This window comes from Mesocricetus auratus, unplaced genomic scaffold, assembly GCF_017639785.1.
Source record: "Mesocricetus auratus isolate SY011 unplaced genomic scaffold, BCM_Maur_2.0 Super-Scaffold_100010, whole genome shotgun sequence".
NCBI lineage: Eukaryota > Metazoa > Chordata > Mammalia > Rodentia > Cricetidae > Mesocricetus > Mesocricetus auratus.
In genome coordinates this window covers 4,723,864-4,737,487 of record NW_024429194.1, presented here as the reverse complement: position 1 = coordinate 4,737,487, position 13,624 = coordinate 4,723,864, and the positions used below count along the sequence as shown (strand labels likewise).

Sequence of the window (13,624 nt, the reverse complement as noted above, 5' to 3'; positions counted from 1 at the left end):
TCCACTCTGAGAACAATGCATGAATGTTCTGTGCCACATGGCTTATTAGGCTTCTGGCTAAGATCCAGTGAAAACGGCAGTGGTCCTGAAGATAGAAAAACTCACCCAAGTATTTTCATTGCTCAGGTCTTATTTCATGTCAACAACGGTGCTGGTAGGATAACAGCCACATATGAGCCCAGAGCCTCCAGAAATCTCTGTGATGGGAAATGGCACACACTCCAAGCCCAGAAAAGCAAACACCGCATCGTCCTGACCGTGGATGGAAACACTGTTCGCGCTGAAAGTCCTCACACCCATTCCACCTCGGCAGACACCAATGATCCCATTTATGTGGGTGGCTACCCTGGTACGTATGGCTCCCAGTTCCATTTACCTACACAGGAGGCCCAGTGTCGGGGAGGTATGGGTTCAGGGGAATGCAGGCTAGGGATGCAGAGATACACAGTTCAATGACAAGTCTCACTGTTTTAGAGAAGCTGTTTGGAATACCATACCTAAAGCTCTTGGGGTATTAGCGTAATCCTCACATACACGTTTCTCACATTGGCTCTGATGGCAGGTTAGCAGGATGATCCTACCCTTGCCCTAGGGTGACCCTCAAGTTCAGGGTCTAAGTCACAGGGATAGACAGGCTTCATCCTCTTGCATCAGTTTTGAATTGGGCATATCCTAAGAAATTAATGCAAATCCTGAATGCCTGTTGCAACTCTTTGAGTCGCAGCTATGCCTTCAAGTTACTACATCTTAACAGTTCCAAGCAATTCCACTATCTGCTAAAGCCACATATGTGCAAAATATTCTGATTTGATAGGGGTCTAGTTTGAGATTATTTTTTGTCCCTAATGTACAGCTTACCCTATCCCAACAAAATTCAGCAAGGCTTGTCTTGTTTCCTGAACAGCCCATGTCAAACAGAACTGTCTGACCAGCAAGACCTCATTCCTGGGTTGTATGAGGAATCTGAAGCTGACCAGGGGCCCGCAGGTGCAATCCTTGGACTTGAACAGAGCCTTTGACCTACAAGGAGTCTTCCCTCATTCCTGCCCTGGGCTGGAGTCCTGAGTTGCTGCCGGAACCCTGATTTGGAATCAGTGCTAATTTGTTAAGGAGAAAAGTTTGTGAACTCAAGTGCCTTCCGTTCATATTTCATTTCCAACTCAGGTTATGTTTCCAGAGAAAAATGGTGTATTTATGTTGAACTCAAGCCACATGTACAACAGATACCTCTATTAAATAGTCTACAATATTAACTGAATTCATGGTCTCCTTTTTCAAGGTTTTCAACCCTGAGACCCTTTGTGGGTATGGAGTGCTCTGCTGAAGATTTGGCTGTGTTTCCTAGTTTGCATTTTGAGCATAAAAAATAAAACACCACTGCAGATTGTATTAGATCAGAGCACAGTCTGGATGATTTCATTTCTTCCCTCCTTTCTTTAGATTTCATACAATATATTCACAGGGTAGGAAGCGTTCTTTTCAAAGAGTCATTGGTCGGTTCAAGGTCTCTGGATTCTGTACACTACTGATGCTGGGCCCTCACTGGAACTCCTCTCCTCTTGGTTTTCCTGCTGGTACCCTGTGTCGTGGAGATCCTGCAGCTTTGAATCTGCAGGACTAGTCCCTTCTTGTGCTCCAGCAGATCACAGATGGGGTGGATGTTGGGGTAGACCAAGCCATTACCCTGGTTCTGGGCCTGGGTACTTGCGGGCTTAGTCAGTTCCCCATCTCTCCCTTGTCCTCACCACCAGTGTGAGGGCTTCTGCGTTGTCCTGTGGAGTTCACCCCGTTCAGCAAAGACCTCCCACACCTCCATAGGCAGGGCCAGCCCTGCTGTGTTGCCCAGGCGTGGCATAGGGGTCCATTCTCCGGAGTGCTGCAGCTGATGAGGGGCAGGGCCAGCTCTCCTGTTCTTATGACCTCGGGGCCAGCTCTCCCACCTGAGGTAGGCATTAATGGAGGAGGGAGGAACCTCTCCCTGACCCATGCCACCACACAACAGATGGGTAACATGGACAGCTCTCCCATGCTCACAATTTTGGGGCTGGCTCACCCACACCTCCACCAATGGGGTTTGTCTCTAATGTGCTGCCTATGCGTACTCTCACTATTCTTAATCAATTCGCTAGTGCAAGTTTTAGCCTACCAATTAGGTAAGAGAAAGAGAGAAAGGCCACATAAGTGGACTTCACCCTTCTCCTTTAGAGCTCTGCCCCCAAGCATAGTTGGAGAGGGTGAAGTATACCTACCCCCAATTCATCCTCCACAGATAGGCCTGGCCCACCACACCCCACAGGCTGACTGCTATGAGCAAGTGGGCGTGGTCTATGGCGATTAGGGCGGAGTCTGATGATAGCCCTGGGTCTGCCTCGAGTGGGAGTGGCAATAGGAGTAAAGGGGCGGGGTCTGTAGCTGGCAGCTGGCCAGAGGCTTTGGCAGGGACTGGGGCAGTTTTTTCTTGTTGTTGTCCTAAGGTGAGCAGCCAAGCAGAAGCTTTTTGATTCCCGGGAGACAGAGGGATGCCGGGAACTGGTTAAGGGGCTTGATAAGCCTGGGGTCTGGACTCCTGACTGCGGGTTTGGGCTCCAGGATGGAAGATGGACAGAAGGATCAGAACAGCACCCTGGGTTTCAGCTACCATAAGGATCTGAGCTCCTGGACCATGGTAACCCATTCTTGGTACCGACAGACACTTGCCAGGAAGCCAGGGGCTAGTGGTTAGTTCCCTCCCCTTAGGTGTCCACATTTCGTTGAGAATATTTTCCCTGTTGCCGTTTCCATTATGGAGGAGTTTGAATTCCATAGCCGCAAGTACAGTGCTTTGTACAATAATGTCGATAATGAATTTGCTCTCAACCCAGGGCTAATAGGGAGATTTCCATGTGAAATTTCATTTGATCAAGTCATCTCGCCAACCCTTTGGGAAAGAATTCATTTTCACTGCAGGTGAAGGGACAGGGTCTTAAAGTAGTTTCCCCAAGGCTCTGCAGCAGGAGCAGAAACAAAGTTTGTGCTTAGGGTTTCTAAAAACGGCTCAGTGGTCAAGAACACTGGCTGTTCTTCCAGAGAACCTGGGTTTGATTCCCAGCAGCTCACAAATGTTTGTAACTCCAGTTTAGGGGAATCTGACACCCTCTTCTTGCCTACCTGGACACCAGGCAGGCAACAAACACACACATAAAAATAAAAAGGCTTGGAAAAAAATCTTATATAGGCTGACGCCATTAATGCTACCTAAGGGTCCCGTTACTCAGTACTCCATCTCCAAAGCCCAGCGTTCCTTTTGTTCTTAGTATACTGCAGAGCCAATTCCCAATTTGAACAACATGCCAAGGTTTATTTTTTAAGTCCAATACAGACACTGACTGATTCCAGTCATCAGTTTCACTAATGGGCCTCTTACTAGTATAGCTTAATCTCTCTGATTCCCTAAATACTTGTAATCTATAAGCTGGTACCCCTTTTAAAGATTAAGGGGAGCTGGTTAGTATCCAACACAAAGCACTCCAAAAAGGATGTGCAGTGGAGGCAACTGTGTGAGATGTTCAACAATTAACCTCTGCGGTGAAGACAACTCAAACTGTCAGGGGTAAAGATCTTGGTTTCCTTGCCTTTACCTTCCTATCGGCTGTAGATTAGTACTTTGGTAAAAGAGTCTAAACACATGGGACGTCACATCTGGAGCCTTTTATTTTCTTCCCAGTGTCAGTAACAGAGTTGCTGGGAACTTTAATTACAGGCCAGGCCCCACCCACCCACTCTAATGAAGTGCCAATGGTGTAATTAATGTTAAGAGTTTGCAATGCAGTGAGTGTATTTTAAGCCCTTAGGTAGACAGAGGCGGTGCAGTCTCTTTCCTAGCTGTGTCTTGGTTAGCCCCAGTCAAGTCCCAAACTAGCCTCTTAATTGGAATCACCGTTGGTGCACACCCCTTCGGGTGAACACATAAGTAGTCTGTGAGATGTGATGCTACAATGTAGCAAGTGTGCTTTGCAGCAGCTCTCCCCTGGGATAGAGAGCGACAGGCACTCTGGTGTAGTCTCTCGGGGAAGCCAGTTGTCATCAAAGAGAACTGACTTAAGGTGTCGGCACCAGGCACACCCCACTCCCCACGGCTCCCTTGTCTCCTTCCTGGGAACTGCTTGGTTGCAGGCTCTTGCTGTAAACCTTGCCCCATCCTAAGGAGTCTCAGACTTCATCCTTTACCGCATAGGCTCTGACTCTTCAATGATACTGCGTGCAGCTTGTCCCTGGGACTCTCCTTGGAGCCCCCACCAGGCTGTTAGTAACTATTGTAATAATGTCCTCAGTGTCTAGGAATCCTCAGGGTCATCTTGGCCCAATTCTCCTCCCAGCTAAACCTCAACAGCTTGCGGAAACCAGCACATGGCAAACAAACAAACAAAAAGCCAGGGTTATGTGTCCTTGACCCGTGTTTGGGACTTCAGGTTCCCAGGCCCAAAGGAGTCACTTCCCTTGTTTCCTGGGGTGTCCAGTGTAAGATAGTGATGGAATGTGCAAGGCCTCCAGGCACTGACATTACCCTTCCCCCATCAGAAGTGGCTTTTCCCCTGTGATCTAGAAGTTATTTACTCTTTTGGATTTTTGAGGGGCCACCACCAAGCTCCCAAATAAATACAGGGAAGCTTATTCTGGTCATAGCTTGGCTTTTTATGTTGTTGTTTGTTTTGTTTTTTGAGACAGGGTTTCTACATCAAGCCCTGACTTCCACTAGTCTGACTTTTTCTGAACTGGCAGTCTCTGTCCTGGGCAAAGAGGGTGGGCATGTTGCTCTGAGGGTAAGGAGTGTTAGAAGAGCCACTGCTGCCTATAGCTGGGCCAGGGATTCTGCCAGGTGACCCAGGAAAATCAACTTCGATGTTGATTCGGCTTCGAATCGGTATCCTCTGCTGCCCTCTAGTGACACGTACTGGGAAGCACAGCATCATTAAAAGAGCTGTTGAAGATGAAGCCCATCCATGTCCATGTACCAGGATCTCACCTGTGTATAGAATGTTAATAAACCCTAGAAGAGAGTTGCGGCCTGGAAAACAAGGGAGAAGGAGTTATGGTGCTTGTCTATAGGAACTAAAGTAGGATTAGGAGGAATTAAGGATGCAGATTTCAAAATGCTAGAATTGAGTGTGAATGTCTTTAACCCAAAGAAACTCTTGCTTTACGCTATGAATACATTAATTATTCTTAACATCACACAATGCACATGTACACAAATGAACATTATTTTAAACATCCCGTGTCAATCGGGAATGAAGTAACAGGAAAGGTTCCAAATAAATCCAGTGCGTCCCTGTTATTGCCTGGCTACTGTAGCTGCTGTGGCAAATCTTAACCCAGAGTTACCAGATGAAGGTGAATGATGAGAGTACTCCAAGGGATTCCAAGGATCGACTTGCACTAAAAACATAAAGTAGCTATAACAGAAGGTGAGTTTTCAATGTGATTGGGATGGATTTTTGGCCTAGAGATACAGCCCTTCAATTGGAAAAGTTAGAACTTGTGTAATGGCCTGGGGGTCTGGGTCTACAGACCACGGAAAGACCTAGAATAATTCCTGATTCCCGCTCTGAGTGCATTGCTTCCCCTTGTTCCTTCAAGAGCACATCGACACCCCTGCATCATTTCATACACAACCAGAAAATAATCAAGATACCCTGTACAGTGCTGTGTTGAAGGGGGCACTGTGTAACTTAAGAAAAGCAGAGCACGGGAGAAAGACTCCATGGGACAGGGTTCAAGCAGAGGGGCTTTTTTTTATTATGGAAAGGGATCATAAAAAGGGGAGAAGGGAAGGGAGAATGGCTTCCTGTGCACAGGTGGTGCTCTTAGTGGCTGCAGCTGAGGGTGCAGCCCATCAGAACCCCAAGGACAGGCCAGTACAGACGCCTGAATGCTAACAGACACTCTGAAGTCTGAACATTTCTAAACTTCTTCAAATAAGGGTGTCTAAAATGGGCATCACGGGACCCTTACCCCTTGTGAAGCTGGGACATGGCACAGACTCTATGTGATTTGATTGGAACCTGGGGTAGTGGGGAGCGCTATGTGGTGAGGGAAGTTTGAGGACGACAGACCTAGACACAAAGACCACACCCCAGGGCAGGCTGCACACACAGGGTAAAATGTCATGAAGTGGCAGAGCCACCCCCAAAAATGAATAACTGTCAGGTCCAAGTTCACAAACACAGCGAAACACCGCAGAGAAGCTGGTCAAAACACCGGGCAAAGCGCAGTTTTGGGATCCTATTAACCCTGTCGGCGCTGGGAATATGACTGAACACTTTATTACCTTTGGATGTTTGGACTGGCGCCTACCTGTCTATTTATCTCCTATCGCAGCTATCAGGCAGGTTTTAAAATACATTGTTAAAAAAAACCTGCAACCCCAGTACACTTCCCCCCAAGCGTCTTAGCACACAGGCTATTTCCCGTGGTTGAATGTCGATGCTATTGCAGAGTGTCCCACCTTCACCAGAGGTCAGTCATGCTAACCTGTGAGGGAACGCATGGATCTTAATCTTACGTGAAGATCACTGAGCACCGAGTGTGGCACACATTCCCCAGATTGCCATTCCCAGTGTTCCTTCTACTCCTGCTTGTGTTTGATATGGAAGTTCTCAGACGCTCCTGTTACCATGGACACTAACCCTCTGGAACCACACGCCCAAGTAATACTTCCTTTTATAGGTTGACTTGGCAGTGATGTTTTATCACAATAGAATAGTAACTAATACACTGACCCTGTGGTCTTCATCTCTTGAAGTGTCGGCTCAATTCCCTTGCCCTTTAATTCGCTGAAATGTCCACTTGTTGATTTCTCGAATCCTTTACATGTTATCAACTAATCCTCTCAGGGGACTACGTAGCAAAGATCCTCCGCCATTCCGCAGACTGTCTCTTCGGTCCTCTTAGCGCTGTGCATTGTGGGAAAATTTCGGTTTGATGCCCCCTGCCCCACTTCTGGTTTTCCCGAGCTGCTGCTGCTCTTCCCAGAATTCCCCTCGTCTGCGTGTATTTGAAGATTTGCCTGCGTCTGGCTCAGTGTTTTCACAGGTGCACGCCACACGCAAGGTCTTTGGTCCATTTTTAGTTCATTTTATTTTGTTGTTGTTGTTGTTAAAAACAAGTTGAGAGGTAAGAGGATAGTTCCATTTCTCTCCAGGTGGATATCCAACTTTCTCCGCCGCCTTTGTTGGAGAAGCCATCTTTTCTCCAAGCTACATTCTTGTCATCCTTGCTGAAACTCAGGCAGCTATTACTGTGTGGATTTATTTCTGGGTCCTCTACTGCGTCCTTCAGCGCTATGTGTCTGTTTTGGTGCCAGTACCATTGGCATTTTTTGTTTATTTATTTAACTTGGGTTCCACCGCATGGCTTGAAATTGGTTTTGCAGTACTGGCAGCATGGCTCATTCTGCACAAAGATTGCTTCGGCTATGAGAATTTTTAGACTTGTTTTTCTGTATTTGTGGAAAATGTCACTGGAGTTTCGATGAGGGTGACTTGAATTTGTTTTGTGTTACTATTCATAAACGTTGTGTCTCTTTGAGTATGTCAACGTCTTGAGCCCATGTTAAGAAATTGGCTTGTTTCTTAACAAGTTTTTAAAATTGTATTGCATTTATTTAGCGCGCTCTCTCTCTCTCTCTCTGTGTGTGTGTCTGTGTCTGTGGTGTGTGTGTGATGTGCCATAGCGCACTCTCTCTCTCTGTCTCTGTGTGTGTGTGTGTGTGTGTGTGTGTGTCTGTGTCTGTGGTGTGTGTGTGATGTGCCATAGCGCACTCTCTCTCTCTGTCTCTGTCTCTCTGTCTCTCTCTCTGTGTGTGTGTGTGTGTCTGTGGTGTGTGTGATGTGCCATAGCGCACTCTCTCTCTCTGTCTCTGTGTGTGTGTGTGTGTGTGTGTGTCTGTGTCTGTGGTGTGTGTGTGATGTGCCATAGCGCACTCTCTCTCTCTGTCTCTGTCTCTCTGTCTCTCTCTCTGTGTGTGTGTGTGTGTGTGTGTGTCTGTGGTGTGTGTGATGTGCCATAGCGCACTTGTGGAGGTCAGAGGACAGCTTGTGAGTGCTGGTTCTCTCCTTCCATCACACGGGTCCTGGAAATGGAGCTCAGGCTTGGGAGAGAACTCCTTCATCACTGAGTCCTGACAGCCAATTGCAGGATTCTTTATGCTTCTGGAATACTAGTTCTCTGTCAAATAAAACTTGCAGATGTATCCTTTTTTTCCTCTCAGTCTGGAGCATGTTCAGTTGATCTGCACCTTCGATCTCTGAACCCTCGTCTTTGACTTTGTATGTGTGTGTGTGTGTGTGTGTGTGTGTGTGTGTGTGTGTGCATGTGTGATGCTGTGTCAGCTTTGCACTTGGTTGCTGGGGATACACACTCAGATCCACATGCTTGCACAGCAGGCACTTTAACCGCCGAGCCCCCCCCCAACTCTCCTCCTTTTTATTATTATTGCTTTTGCCTTTTGACTAGGCTATACAGTAAAAGGTTGATTTTTTTTAAAAAACAAAATAACATTTATTGAGCTTCATCAAAATATTTCTGTATTTATGGAAATTTTCACACATGTCTAAAATATATCTTGTTATATGTAACTAAAATCCTGCCTACACAAAAGCTATCACAAGCAAAGGCTTGAGGTAGTCAGTGCTGTTTCAATAATCCCATCCCCATCGTCACCCTTCACTAGGCTGACAGGAGGGTGGCAGGGCTGGGCACAGGCACAAGCCTCCAAACTCCAGTCCTACCGGCACCACTGTGCATGGGGATGCAAGAAGTCTTGTAAGAGGAATTCTAGTTTTTCTCCTTATTCTTACAAATGAAAGTCAATGTCCACATCCTGTTTAACGAGAGCAGATGGAACAAGAGACTCGGTATTTTAACTTTGAGGAGAAGGCACACAATATTGGAATTTCCACGAATAAACCATTTTTCCCCCTAAACCACACAATTTTCTTAGAAAGGAGGTGCTCGAAAGATGGCATTTTCAAATGACATGAGAGTCTGTAAAACAGTGGCATGCTTGAAAGAAACACTTTAGTCCCATGTCACAGTACTCTTTATTAAGTGACGCATTTATGGCAAACAGTTGAAAATGCCTGTCAAGGGGAGTGTCGCATCCCCTCGACGTCGCACCCCCGACCTCGCACCCCCCGACGTCGCATCCCCCCGACGTACAGTCTTCACAGGCAAGTCAGACGCACACACGACAAAGAGCTAACACACATTTGCTCAGAAGAGGGACGCTCCATCTCCCTACTTTTCAGTCAGAGGAAATACAGGGACAGCAGGGGGAACACCCACCAGAATAGACAAACACCAGCTCCCGACAGCCTGTGTCCCCACGTGGTTAGAAGCACAAGACAATCACGAAGGGACACATGAGGGCTCCCCCAGAGCACACCCCCCCGGGCACACTTCCAGGGTGTTTTGTTTTAACACTTTTGCTAAGACTAGTTTATATCGAGAATGGCGTATCAGCAAAACATCCACCAGAAGAAAACTGTAGTAACTTGAGAAAGACCCAGGGACAGTCAAACAAACAAAATAAATGTTAAAGTCCGTTTGATATTTTTTTCCCAAGAAAGGCTGGTGAGGTAGTTGATACTGCACATACACATTGTAAGGAATCGGTATTCCAGTTCACCCAAAGACTGCTGGCTGGAAGGATCACCTCCCAGCTGAGCTGCATAGCAGAGGGGCACTCTTAGGAAGAACGGTGGGGGACCGAGGCACTTATAGGAATCTTCTTGGGCGTGTGTTCCTACAGGTCATGCCCTTGGCTGCGTCCCCGAATGATATTGTTTTCCTACTTGCATATCGGGAGTGCTTGATGCGTGAGGGTGGGAAGAAGCCATAAGATTGTCACTCTCCACGTGGCTGGCCTCTCCTTTGTCGGCAAACCGCCCCGCTTATTCTAACAGGCGGGCCACTGGAACTGTTGAAAACCAGCTGTCAATGAGGCCAAAGTTCTTTCGATACCTAGATGGCAGGCACTTTAAAGTTAACTGAAGGTTTAGTCTTCCAAAATAGAAATCAGCAAAAGCAGCTCCTTGAGCTGTCGTGTTCCTGAATAAACTGAAACCGATTGACTTCAGCTTACGGACGTGGCCTAGACTTTGCATCTGAAGCCACCGCCACAGTGGGGACAAAACGTAGAGCCTTGTTGTGTGTGTCACCTGCCATCCACGAGCTGCTCGTTGGAGACTGGAGACTACTGCATGGACTCAAGTATGTTTTCAGATGAATGAAATGAGAACTCCGCAAAAGAAAAAAATAAATGAATGGGTCTGTGCGGTTTCTACATACACACGCAAGAGCTGGACGCTCCCAATGCAAGGAAACGCAGGAACGTGTTCACATATTTGCAGAAGCATGGCTATGCTCTAAAAGGATGGCTTCCATTCATAGGCAGGTATTCCTCCAGGGATGTCCTGGAATCAGGGAGCTGCACAGAGGGATATGCGCCCTCACCGCTTGCACTACAAGATGACAACGTACTCATTGCACACACTCACAGGCCCACCGGGCAGCCTTGAAACCGGTCAAACCCGGGGGTGGGGGGCACACATAAACCTCCACCGTGCATATTTGGTTTTTCAGAGGAAAGGGAATAGAAATTCATTAATAGATCAGACAAACCGGTTTTTGTGTTTCTAGGAAAGCATTGCAAACTCGAGGAGGTCTGAAATAAAACTGGTCCTCGTGTTGAATGCACAGGTGGACTCTGCTTCTTCAGGAAGGGATCTGACTGTTGGGAGTTAAGAATGGTTTGACCAGCATCAGGCATAACACGGCACGCGAGATCTCTTCGGTACATACATTTACAGTACCTCCCGACACGGGCTATTCAGGGAAGGAAACAGGTTTTTTTTTGTTGTTTTTGTTTTTGTTGCATTTGCAATTCAGTTTTGCTTGTACTGGCACTTGGGTCTTAAAGGTCGTAAGCTGCTGCAGGTCCATCCAGTCCTTGGTCTGTGGAAGATGAAGCCCACCGGGAATAAACGGGGAGTTCATCTGCCGTCTCTAGAAGGCAGGGGTGTCCCTGTCCCTCGTTTCGTTTTAGAAACACGAGGACTGAATGCTCCCCACTGCAGATCTAGGCAAGAGCTGTGTAGGACGCGGACAGCGAGGTGGTCTCCAGCTTGCACGGCCCAGCGCCAGTCCACGGGGCTTAACCACGTCTCTGGTTGATAATGGATCAAAAAGCACAATGCACATCTGCAACTTACGGACTCTGGGTCCAGTGGCATTTTCAGCACTGAGGGGTAAAATGCATTTCCTGTGTCTTTTGAGTGGAGGCTGCAGAAGTGGCCACAGCAGGCGGTTGGTGGAAAGGGAGGGAAAGGTGTCCGATCCGCAAAGGACGTCCAGGCTGTCACACAAAAGGTGGCTCATTCACTGGGCACCACGGCTGTGAGAAGAGAAGAGAGATGTCGCCGTGACTGCGGACCACAAAGGACACTCTGGAAGCACAGGACGCCCCTTTGCCAAACTGGGGCTTGCAATGTGGACCTGTGGTCATGAGACAGGGAGCCAGGAAGTGCCACCTCAACACTCAGCGGACACGGGAGGCTCCTTTGCGCCAGGGCGCCACCCAGTCCTCCTAGAGCATGGTGCGCAGAACGGCGCGGTACTCAGCTGTCTTCAGACCGAAGGCCCTTCCAATCTGGGAGCAGTCAGAGCAAAACTACCGCATGCTTCACGTCAGGAGTGCTGCCGGTTCCCAGGCACGGGGCCAAGTCTATTGCTGCTACACAGCTCCACAGTGAGTAACATCGGCCTCTCTCCTGGGTCACACCTTCTTTCCAAGGAGCTGCGACAAAGTTCGGGCTCAGTGTGAACCAGCTCGCCCTCTGTGGTCCATACTGACAGAGCCGGTGGTAACGGCCTGCCCAGGAGGACCGGATTGCGGGAGCAAATACCTCGGGGCACTGTCGTTTCCCCCATGAATGCGGGGTCTTCTTGGCATATAATACAGGGCAAGTGCCATCTTGGGCATATTTTAAAGACTTGATTAGGGCTTAATCACCCATTCTGCATGGGGATTCACGTGATACACATCCAGTATGTATGCATCGGGATCCAAACAGTGCTGTCCTGAAAGAAAGAGAAAAGCATAAAACTCAGGCTGGTGAAGCGGCTGCCTTCTAAGTGTGAGGTTGGGAGCTCTGTCCCCAGAGTCTGCATGGAAGGGAGGAAGGGAGGAAGGGAGGGAGGGAGGAAGGAAGGAAGGAAGGGAGGAAGGGAGGGAGGAAGGGAGGGAGGAAGAGCAAGCCCAGTGTGGTGGTGTGGTGGTGTGGCAGTGTGCCCTTGTAATCCAGGATAAAGGGTCTAAAGCAAATAAGCAAGGGATATGAAGAAAAATTAAAAACACAGGAAAGGAACACACAGGAAATGTGTGACATTATGAAAAAAAAACCCAAACCTTTGAATTATAGGCATAGAGAGGAGTTAGTGGAGACAGTGCACAAAGAAATAGGAAGCCAAACTTATTAAAACACAAAATAGCACTGGAAAGCAAACAGCAACACAAAAAAATCAAAACACCATTAGTGACCACAAACGACAACTACTGTGGCATGATAACCCTAAGGGTGCATTCATGGCACACGTGTCTTAGCCGTAACCAACAGCTAGCTCCCTGCCCAGCCAGGGGTAAGTCATTTCTGGTGCTGGAAACCTAAGTGACGTCCTAGAACTAGTTAAATCATGGATCATGAAGGGAAAGCTACCACCACCCCTTTACTAAACCAGTGCAATCCCTAACTTCACTCAATATTTATTCTTCTACCCACAGGTAAGTGTACTCCTCACCCCTCGTCAAGGCAACTTCTCTTTGCAACAGATCAGATAAAGGCCATTACAGAAAACACCAGCCAATCAAAATGCACGGTGGTAGAGCCCAGCCCCAGCGGGCCCTCAAAAACAGGACAACTCCCACACCTAAGCCTCAGAGAGTATTGTGGAAGACAGGGCATAAAGTTTGTATGAGCCTGAGGATCATGGAGTCTCTTATGAGACTGTGTCTCCTAGGAATGCCGGAAGCTACATCCATAAAGTCTCACCAATGCGACGGCCTGAACCTGGGCTGAACAAGGCCAACAAATTAGATAGGAGAATCTCACGGGAAAGACCTCAAGGCCTCAACATTACACAACCACAGGCACCTAAGCAATGCTGATATCGAGAGAAGTAGTTTTCCCCGGGGAAAAGCATATTAATTGAATAACCAATACCTAATGGGCAGCCCTGAAAATATACATACAAGTAAGAGCATGCAGGCTGAGCAGGTTATAGTTAGGTAGGTATCTGTATACACATATATTCATCTAACGATAATTAGTGAAAGGAGGAGGCCGTGGATTTGAAAAAGAGCATGGAGAAGTGTTATGGAAGGGTTTAGAGGGAGGAAAGGGATGGGGAGATGATGCCATTATAATCTCAAAAATTTTTTTAAAAGGGAAAAAAAGAATAGACATTTTATTGCTTTCTATGGAAGTAACAGACACTGTTCCAGTCTCAAGAACCTCTCCTGTGGGTGCTTAGATGGGTAAGTGAATGCATGCAATAGAAAGTAGGTCTTGGGGGCTGGAGAGATGGC

At 47.6% G+C, this 13,624-nt stretch overlaps 2 protein-coding genes across 4 annotated transcripts in view; one reads left to right on the top strand and one right to left on the bottom strand.

The window, feature by feature from the left end:
• The window catches only part of Lama1 (laminin subunit alpha 1), a 126,745-nt gene extending 125,492 nt beyond the window's left edge, over positions 1-1,253 (top strand). Inside the window, exons 62-63 of the mRNA XM_040752891.1 lie at positions 127-349; positions 905-1,253. Of these exons, the coding sequence (XP_040608825.1) occupies positions 127-349; positions 905-1,065 (384 nt within the window). The 3' untranslated portion in view covers positions 1,066-1,253. The remainder of the gene's footprint in view (positions 1-126; positions 350-904) is intronic.
• A 7,808-nt stretch (positions 1,254-9,061) lies between these two features.
• The window catches only part of Arhgap28 (Rho GTPase activating protein 28), a 153,426-nt gene continuing 148,863 nt past the window's right edge, over positions 9,062-13,624 (bottom strand). For all 3 annotated transcript variants that reach the window (XM_040752888.1, XM_040752890.1, XM_040752889.1), the window contains exon 18: positions 9,062-12,120. In XM_040752888.1, the coding sequence (XP_040608822.1) occupies positions 12,038-12,120 (83 nt within the window). In that variant the 3' untranslated portion in view covers positions 9,062-12,037. The remainder of the gene's footprint in view (positions 12,121-13,624) is intronic.